This window comes from Gracilinanus agilis, chromosome 1 (genome assembly GCF_016433145.1).
Source record: "Gracilinanus agilis isolate LMUSP501 chromosome 1, AgileGrace, whole genome shotgun sequence".
NCBI lineage: Eukaryota > Metazoa > Chordata > Mammalia > Didelphimorphia > Didelphidae > Gracilinanus > Gracilinanus agilis.
This window is the reverse complement of record NC_058130.1, coordinates 801,105,265-801,115,052: the sequence shown is the minus strand read 5'-3', so window position 1 is coordinate 801,115,052 and position 9,788 is coordinate 801,105,265. Positions and strand designations below refer to the sequence as shown.

Below are 9,788 nucleotides of genomic sequence, written 5' to 3'. Positions count from 1 at the left end.
GGGGGGGGGGGGGGGGGGGGGGGGGGGGGGCTGCTCTCCCCAGCCTGTTCTTTTCCCTGCTGGCTTCCTCTCCGAGCAAGGCCTGGACTCTCGGGAAGGGGACAAGAAGGCCCTTCTACTTCTTTTCAGACGACCTCGCCTCCTGTCTTAGAATGGACACTGTGTCTTGGGAGCAGGAAGGGCTGGGCCATGGGGGTTAAGTGACTCGCCCAGGGTCACCCAGCGGGGAAGTGTCTGAGGCCAGATTGGAAGCCGTCTCGAGGCCTGGCTCTCGTGTAGACACGCAGCTTCGGGTCTTCACCCTCTTCACCGAGGAGGAGAATCTCGTGCTAACATTCTAGGCTCGGCCCTCGGGCCCCCCTCACGGAAGAGTCTGAAGACTTCTCCAGCCGAGGCGTAAACATCCTGTCAGGGTCTGCTCAGGTTTTTGGACTCCCAAGTCATCCTCTGATCCTTCTGTTCTGCCCAAAGAAACAAAAGGGAAGCCTCTTAAGAGATGGGTGTGTGGCCACACAGGGAGCTCCCCAGGGAGCTGAAGGGATGGAAGGAGGAGGAGGCTCTTCAAGGATGAAAGCAAAGGCGTGGCCCAAGCCTCTTAAGCCCCACCAGGAAGGCCAAAGCTTGGATGGAGGCTTGGGGGAGGGCCGGCCGTCCAAGCCTGCTCCTTGGAGCCAGCCGAGATGGCCCCCTGCTAGACGATGAGGTCCCCCGGAGGAAGGGGAGGCTCTTCCACTTTAGTGTGGCTGTTGTTCAGTCAGGCACGAGGGCTGGTTTTGAACTGCAAGCAGGGCAGTGAGGGCTGCTCTCGGTGGGCTGCCATTTCCAGAGCCCCTGGAGCAGGGCCAGGCTCCGAGACACTGTGCTTGGTCCTGAGAAAATCCTCAGCTCGGTAACAGTGGAAGACGTGCCATAAGACTAGATAGAGCTAGTCAAATGCCTGAACTTTCCCAAAGGAGGCCAGAAGTTGCAAAGGATTCTGGTTGCATCTTGAGCAGAATTCTAGAGCTGTGTCGCGGCCTGGGTTGTCCGTGGCCAAGCCAGAGCCTCGAGGATCCAGAGCTGGTCACGCCTCGGAGAGTTCTTCATCTATCCCAGAAATGCGCCGTCTGCCTCCAGATTGCTGGGACTCGAGTCCAGAAAGCCTGAAACTCTGAAGCTTGGAGCCGAGTCCTTTTCAAGTCGGACCTGAGAGTTCTGAGCTCTCGACTCCCGAGGACCTTCCTCCCTCTGGGAGGGGCTTTCTGGCCCCCAGACCGTCTGCTCTGACTCCAGGGGCCCCTTCTTCCCTCAGCCCAGGCTTGCTGGCTTTAGTCCTTAGTCGCTTGACCACTTTCCTTCTCTCTGGCTTTTGCCCTGCTGTTGGTACCCTGTTCTAAAATTCTCTCTCCTGCTGCAGCTGGCATTCCTCAAGAAAGCTAGCACTCAGAGCCCCCAAAGCCCTTGGAAAGGAATGTTGGGATCACCAAGAACCAGCATGACACTGGCAGGGCCAGCCAGGCCAAACGGGCTTCTTTTCCTCTGGGGCACTATTCCAGGGGCCTGGATTCTTGGTGGCCCTTTCAGCTGAGGGCAAGTTCTAACAGGTTCTTCCCATCGGTTCTCGACAAACTGCCTCCTCATGTGCGCTCCGTCCTGTTCTTTAAGATTATCCATTCCCAGAAGATTGTCCCCAGCCTCAATTCACCTGTCCAGGAAAGTTGCAGGATTCTCTCCAACTTCCTGTTTTTGTTTTTCAAATTTAGGCCAGGCCTTGGGTCTTTTTGCATGAGCTTTCATTGCTTCAATTAGGGATTCTCTTGTCTTTCTAAGTATCAGCCTGATCCAGTGAGGAGAGACTTCCTAGTGAGTGCTCTAGAGCAGTGATGGGCAACCTTTTTAAAGAGGAGGCCAAAGGAAAGGAGATGCTCCTCTGTCAGTCTGTTTCTAAGGCAACTCTTTCCAAGTTTCATTGTATTGTATCCTACTTGTTGTATTCATCAGATTAGGAATAATGTCTCTCGGCTGGATAGAACATTTCAGGGGACCACATCTGGCCTGTGGGCTGTAGTTTGCCCATCACTGGCCTAGAGCAAAGAAAGCTCCAAGCAGCCCCCCCCCCCCACCGGTGATGGAGCAGAGGCACCAAGATGGGCACCAGTTCTAGGCTGTCTGGAAACACTCACTAGATGCTAAGGCTCCAGAAGTCAAGTTCTCGTCCAGTGTCCCAGAGGAAGTGTGCCTGTTTTCTTTTCACCCAGACTTAGGGTTGTTATCAGGGCAGAGAACTCCATCAGTGGGACCCCAACCATCTGTGCAACTTCGAGGATTAGAGGGAGGCCCAGAGGCGCTAAGAAGGGGAGGAACTGGCTAAGGCTTACTTAGTCCATGATCTGTGTCTGAGGTCATCCTGACTTGGAGGCTGCCTTTTCCCCACTCTCTCTCTGTTGCCCGTCCGACTGGCATCCCCCATGCTGGAGATTCCTCTCCAGCATGCGCTCCCCCAAGAACTGGGTCCTTGCTGTCCATCTCGCCATTGCTCCTCTGAAGGAGAGCCAAGGCCCCTGTGTGGAAGGACTGGCCTTTTCAGAGCCTCCAAGAATGTTGGCAGAGGTGGCTTTGGCCAGAGTCCGGCGGGCACGGAAGTCACATCATGGCCACGCGGCCACCTTGGGTGACGGGGCTCAGGCGGGGTATTTGGAAGGGAGGATTGGCAGTTGCCTACCAGCCCTCCACACGCAGGCAACAGAGATGTTCACGATGTGTGAGCACGGTGCAAAAGCAGGCCCAGGCAATGAGGGAGCCGCAAGGTTTGGGGACTGTCAAGAAGGCTCGCCCCGAAAGAGCATGGACGCTTTCTTGGAGAATGGAGGCTGGAGTTCTCGTTTAACAGAGCATCGCTGATTACTTACACGGGAACTCTGCAGATTTGCTGTCTGCGCACAGTCAAACCGTCGCCCCAAGAGAATAGAGATGCCAACAGCAAAAACAAACCAGAGCAGCCAAAAAGGAAACGTGGCATGAAATTGAAGCCATTTGAACCTGACCTGCTCAACCAAGTTACAGATGGCCAAAAAAGGGAAAGTGATAAAAGAACAGAACAAAGACTTGGATCTTCACGAGTCCCTAAGAAAATTTAGGGGCTGTTGAGTTGAGCTTGGTAGAGTAGCAGACCTCGGATTAGGAAAATGAGTCTTCCTGAGTTCAAATCTGGCCGCACACACTTACTAGTTGCATGATCCTGGGCAAATCACTTGACCCTCTTTGCCTCAGTTTCCTCATTTATGGCAAACCACTCCATTATCTTTGCCCAGGAAATCCCAAATGGGGTCACAGAGAGTCTGACAACGATGAGGAAACTGAACCACTGCAATTCAGCCCTCACAATGAACCCCAAAGCCTAAGCTCTGCCTCATCCAGAAGGAGCTTAAATTCCTTGCCAAGGAGGGAGAGCTGGTAGACCCGGGGCCTTCGTAAGATAACAGGAAGTTGTAGAAGGCTGGTGAAGTCACTCTCCCGGCATTTATGGAGGAAACAGGGACAAGAAAACTATTGAAAAATGGGGAAATGACTGGGAACCAACTCTTTGCCATCCAGGGCAGTGCAGCTCTCCCACTTGGACCCTCAGCATCACGTGATGAAATCAAAAGGTGATGAGAATGAAGAGGAGGAAAACAGCTGGACTAGACCAAGTCTACGCCAACGTCGAGGGCTCTGGCAGTGATTTTCCGGACTGCTGACAGGGGGATGACGACATCTGCCTGCAAAGCCAGCCACCCCCAGATGGCCAAGGATGAAACGCATGCCTTCCCAGTGTTGGGGGAACCTTTGCTCAGAGAGGGCACCCTTTCACGAATGACGCCTCTTCAAGAGAGAGATTCATTTAGGCTGAATGGGCGGGAGGTCCCTGAACAGAGAGAAGTTGAGGATTTTGATATCCTGAAGGATGGGGGGGGGGGGGTGACCAATGGGAACAAACAGGACTAATCCAGGAAGAGGAGGCTTGAGCACAAGTATCCATCCTGATCAGGAAGCCGGCCAAGTGCCCCATCTCGAGAAATCTGGTGATGCTTGAGATGCAGACGGGAGGCAACCCTTACCATAAAACCGGCGTAAATGCATCCACAGCTAGAGGCAGACGAGGCCCTCTTTGTTCGGCCGCCAGCACTGCCAGCGTGGAATTCCTCGGGGAATCTCGGACCTGTGGGGGGGGCCCGGCGCTCGCCACGCTAGCACTGCTGACCCCGTCTCCAGAATCTACTCGTGCATCGAGGTCGAACTTGCTGAAGGCGTGAGAAGGAGAGAGACAGAGACCGAGTTGTGGACGAGTGCTCTCCTGTCACCCAGGGAGTCTTGCTAGTCCCAGAAGGGTGCCGCTTGCTGATCAGCTGTAAAAAGTATTTGATTTGGGAGAATAAATTGGCCTTCAAGGCTGCCCTCCGGCAGTCGGTGTCTCCCGGCCACATATCCAAGTCTCACCCCTCGGAATGCCTTCGAAGACGTCAGCCCCTAAACACGGAGACGCCGCTTGCCAAAGGAGGTCGGCCCAGTCATGGAGAATGTTCAGCCCAGAGTCCAAGTTCAAGAAGAACAGAAGCTCCTTCGGAACATGGTCATTCCCCGCTCGTCTTTGTCTTTGCGTCCTCGATGCCCAGAATTGAGCCTGACGGATGCAGGAGCCCGCGATGCCTGTTGACCCGTCACTGATGATCGTCCAAATATTGCCATTTGTGTCCGTTGTTGTGTGGGTGGCATCAAGCCCCCCCACATGGCAGAAGCCCTGAGTTCGATGCATAATCACCCCATAGAGGCAGGCCAAATTAGCCACCCAGGAGGGAAAAGAGGGCAGGAAGAATCCCCGTTGTTTAGACCGAGATAAACGTGGGCAGACGGCCTCCAGCCCAGCCCTTTCCTCCCTAGTCCTGGCCTTCAGGGCCTGGTGATTACGCCCAGGGGCCAGTGCCAGGCTCCAGCCATTTCCTACACTCTGCTGGGGTCATCGGGCTTCTCGTTTGGGTTTGGCATGACCAAGGGGGCTTTTGAGATTCCTCACCTCTGAGGTTCTGGGCTGTGAATGGATGAATGGATGGACGAATAGCAGCAAACGTGTGCTGGCTTCTGGGTCCATGCGCCTCAGGACGCCTTCAGAGAGCTGGTGTTCTGAGGGTGGGGACAGCGGCAGTGGATTGGCACGGCCCGTCCAGGGACAACGGCGGTGCCCATTTGGAACTGGGGGGAGGCAAGATGATGGCCAGGAGGGTGAGTGGGAGTGAGCGGCCATTGTCCAGGAGTCGGCGCCCCGCCTTCTGCAGTTCTTCGGGCCTGGAAGTCAAGGGGTGCATTAAATGGTCCCTGATGCCTCCACGCCGACCTCGAGGCGTGTTGTCAGCAGCGGCTTCCCTGAGGGTGGTTGGTTGGCCAGCTCGGCTTCCCCACCCCAGTCTGGCCACCCACCCAATGCTGACTCGGCTCTCTCTGTTGCAGGTGAAAGCAGGCTTCATGATGAACATCATCGGCTTGCTCTCCTGCGGCATAGCCATCAACACCTGGGGACGCACCATATTTGACCTGGACAACTTTCCGAGCTGGGCAAACACCACAGAAATCATCCCCCAAGACTAAGGGCCCAGTAGGCAGGCCACGGTGGGGGGAGAGGGGGAGGGATGTGGGGGGAGGCAAAAGGGTTTGGACCTGCTGCTGTGGCCATAGCCGCCTCCAAGGGTGCAAGAGAGAGGCTTCCTCACCATGACCTCTCGGAGCAGCCTGGGTCTGCGTCCGAACTCGGGACCTGCTGGCCCCCTTGGGTGAACGTTGTGTGTCTCAGCAGACTCTGGAGGCTTGAATGGAAAAGGGGCCCACGAGAGGGAAGGAAATGGACTCGCTGCCCACAGGCCACCCTGAGTGGTTCCTCTGCCTTCCGGTGTGGCCCGTGGAGCTTCCCCTGCTGCCACAGGAGCTCCGGCCCGTTGGGCAGACCCAGATCGTCTCGATGCTCCCTGGATCTGGCTCTTGGCTCGGGCAGGGGGCAGGGAGCCGGGACGCATAGCTCTGCCCAGGGAGTGCCAGGAGAGCCCTGAAGGGCCTCATTTTCTTGACTCCTGCTGGCTGTGCTAGAACATGGTCCCAGGAAACCTTCCCCTGAGGCAGAGAGAGGGAGATGGCCGGACGGAAGCCTTTCGAAGCCACGTGACCTCCCTCTCTGGGCTCTGCGGGGCTCCCATGGCCCAGAGGGCAGCCGAGCCTCTGGGCCCTACTCTCAGAAAGCCAGAGACGGCCTCCCTGCTCCTAAGCCCAAGGGAGATGTTTGACCCATTCGGCCTGCCCGGGGGCCCGTGGCAGGCGGGAAGCTCTTGGGCTCTTCTGGGTTCTGGCTTGGGCCGCCTCCTCGGCTCGGTCACAGGCTCCCCAACCCGGGTCTTGGCATCGGAGGAAGCCATCAAGGCCTGGTTCCAGGCCAACCAAAAAGGCCCCTCGGGCAGGCGGAGTGGGGTCTCTGCATTCCCCAGGCAGCCTTGAGCAGGCTGCCAGTGTGGAGTGGAGAAAGAAGCAAGGTTTGTTCAGAGGAGAAGCCATCTCCCTGCTTCCTGGCCAGTATTCTGGGGGAGGGGTCTGGGGGGGCTGCCTTAGAGGCGTGCTGGAGACCAAAGGCAGGGCCTTCCCCGTCCGGGCGTGTTGTGGACGGCAGGAGAATAAAGTCACCCTGAAGAGTCCTACTGTGTGCGTGTGGAAGGGCGCCATCTCGGATGGGCAGTGCTCCGGGGGGAGTCGAGCTGCTATTGGCAGCTCAGCGTGGGGAGCTGGGCCTTGGCCCCATTTCTAGAGGGAGTGCTGAGAGCTTGGCACCGGGTCATCCGGGTTGCTTGGCTCGGTGGTTTCCTGCTGAGGATAACAGCCTTGAAGGAACAGAGGCCAGTTCAGATTTCCCACAGCCCCCTCCTCTGTATTGTCCTCAAAGAGACCCAGTCAAAGGGATTGGGCGTGCTTGGCCTAGAGAAGAAAAGCCTGGGGGGGGGGCTGCCTGGTGGGAAGAGAGTCTGTTTTTTAACCCTCACATTCTGTCTTAGATCAGCTGTGTATTGGCTCCAAGGCAGAAGAGGGGTGAGGGCTGGGCAATGGGGGTCAAGGGACTTGCCCAGGGTCACACAGCTGGGAAGTGTCTGAGGCCAGTTTTGAACCCAGGACCTCCTGTGTCTAGGCCTGGCTCTCCATCCCCTGAGCCACCCAGCTGCCCCAAGTGAGGGACTGACCCCAGAAAGAATATGCCTGCTTGTCTCCTGAGGGCAGAACCAGGAAGGAGGTAGGGCAGCTCTAAAGGAGAGGATTTGGGGAGGGGAGTTCAGGAAAGGGGCTTCTCCTCACTCGTCCAGTGTGTTGTCGGAACTGGATTGGCCTTGGGTGCTTCTCGGCCCCCTTCTGGCTCTGTGATTCCAAGACGCCACCAGCTACCAGACGGGCTATGATAGCGTGGTCTGGCCTGCTCTTTGCAAAAAAAGCCCTTTATTGGCAGAATGGAGGATGGGAGCAGGGAGTCGAGCCAGGGAGCGCCTACGAGAAGGGGCCACGTTCTCTGCCGAGTTCTGGGCAAACGAGGGAAGGGTAAGCCCTGCTTTCCAGAAGAGACAGCCTGCAAGCAACCGTGGATGAGCAAGACCCCAAAAAAGGAACTCGGGGACCATCTCAGTGGGAGGCAGCAACATTGAGAAGGGCCAGGAAGGGCTTCTTGCAGAAAAGGAGATTTTAGCTGAGACTTGAGGATGTGCAGGAGCATTCTGGGCATGGGCGACAGAGAAAACGCCCCGAGTGGAGAAATGGAGGGGCTTGTGGGAAGAACTGTTAGGAAGCCAGGCTCCTGGGATCCCAGAGTTTGTGGAAGGAAGGGAGGGAGGAAGGAGGCACCTCAGAATGCTGTGGGGTACAGCCAATGTTGTGGGGTGCAATGGTGAACCCCTGGGTTCAGGAAGGACACCTTTTGCAAGAATGCAAGACTCCAAAACTTAGCTTAAAAGTAAAAAGAGAGATTTATTAAGATAAGATTATTGGCCAGCAAGACGGCATGAGTGGAACAACCTTGGGGGTTGCTCCCAGAATGCTTCAATTCAGGGATTTTTATATTCTTTTCAACCATCATGGTTTAGGGAACAGAGGGATGCCTGAGATAGTCTGATGATATCAAGGTGTGGCCTGGAGGTGCATCTCTTTGTCCATCTGTGTTAGTGGAAATTTCGGGTCCTTGGTCTTAATATCATGATCCATAATATAAACTTCCTGTGGACATTTAGGGGACTTGGAAACTACATTTCCCATGATTCCTCTTATGGAGGAAGTGTGATTATGTAGATAAAGGTATAAAACTCCTGATGTGATTGGGCGACGCTCTTTTTTTCGCATGAAGCAGTGAGGTGGGCAGAAGGTAATGGCAGGCGATTTGACTTACATCTTAGCAGGCACGTGGCCTTCTTAATTTCCAATATGGCTTTAAATAAACTATTAATACTTAAGATATCCATTTATATCAATATTATTTGTAACACATCTCAACCTAAAGGATGATCCAAGGATGACAGTGATCTCGGGGTCTTATAGATGCTCTCAGATATTCTTGGGTTAGGAGTCACAAGGTCAGAAAGGAGCAAAGAGATTTCCCTGTTTAGTTTGCCTGGGTTAAGGGGTCCAGTGTCCATGCCATCTTCGTACCATGCCCATGCCAAGAAGACTGGAGAAGGAATATGGGACCAAGAAATGAAGGAAGCCAAACAGAGGATTTGCTATTCTGGGAGGTATCTGGAGCCGCTGGAGTTTGTCGACTAAAGAGGGGATGGATATGGCAAAAACTGCCCTTTAGGAATATCGCTTTGGCAGCTGAGTGGAGAAAGGGTTGGAGGGAAGCAGGGAAAGCGATGATTGGTGTAGGTGAGAGGTGAGGAGGGCCTGCACCATGTGAGTGTTGATGGGAGAACAGAGAAGAGGGCTGAAATGAGAAAACACAACTTGGATCACAAGGAGCATCACTAGGTCTGGATGGGTTTTATGCCAAGAGTGCATGAATGGTTCAACACTAGGAAAACCAGCAGCATGACTGACCATATCAATAACAAAAAGCAAAACAGGTCATCTGGAAACAGAGGTATAGACGTTTAAAAGCCAGAATTGACTTGCTGGAAAATGATGCAAAAAAATCAGAACAAGAGAAGAATGATTTGAAAGGAAGAATGTGCCAAAAGGAAAAGGAGAATCAAAAGGTCATGGAAGAAATTCAGTCTTTAAAAATTAGAAATCAGGCAATTAGAAGTTAATGACTTCATGAGACAAAAAATAATAAAAATTTTTAATGAAAAAATTGAAGATTAATATGGGATACCTGTTATCAAGAAGTAAATAAGATAATTGGGTGGGTCAACAAAGGCAATTTGGGTGTGAGGAAGGATAAAAGGGGATATTAGGTGATTATAAGGTGATTGGAGGAGGAAAGGAGTTATGGGAAGGTATGTAGGAGATAAAGGAAATGGGGTATGTAGGGGAGGGCGGCTCAAACAGATTTATTCCCAGAGGCTTGAGGCAGAGGATACAGGGAGGAAACTAGGACCAGTAAGAAATGTTTAGGTTTGGCTGGAGGGTTTCCCTTGTTAATTTCTAAAGTCTCTTGAGGGAGGAGTCGAGAGGGCCCCTCTCTGCCAGTTGAACTGATGGCTGGAGGAAGTCTAGGGTGGGTACTTCCTGCCAAGATGGATGCCTCCAGCTCCCCTCAAGGAAATAGAAGAAAAATGATTCCTTCCCCTTGAGCCCTTGTTTTAATTTTTGACACAATGATTCAC

The 9,788-nt window shown here is 53.9% G+C and overlaps 1 protein-coding gene across 1 annotated transcript in view; it reads right to left on the bottom strand.

The window, feature by feature from the left end:
- Positions 1-5,537, bottom strand: part of LOC123230615 — a 36,419-nt gene extending 30,882 nt beyond the window's left edge. The window contains exons 1-4 of the mRNA XM_044656744.1: positions 5,431-5,537; positions 5,170-5,298; positions 4,089-4,259; positions 3,675-3,840 (exon numbers count right to left, since the gene is read on the bottom strand). Coding sequence (XP_044512679.1) covers positions 3,675-3,840; positions 4,089-4,259; positions 5,170-5,298; positions 5,431-5,537 — 573 coding nt within the window. The remainder of the gene's footprint in view (positions 1-3,674; positions 3,841-4,088; positions 4,260-5,169; positions 5,299-5,430) is intronic.
- Positions 5,538-9,788: the final 4,251 nt, after the last annotated feature.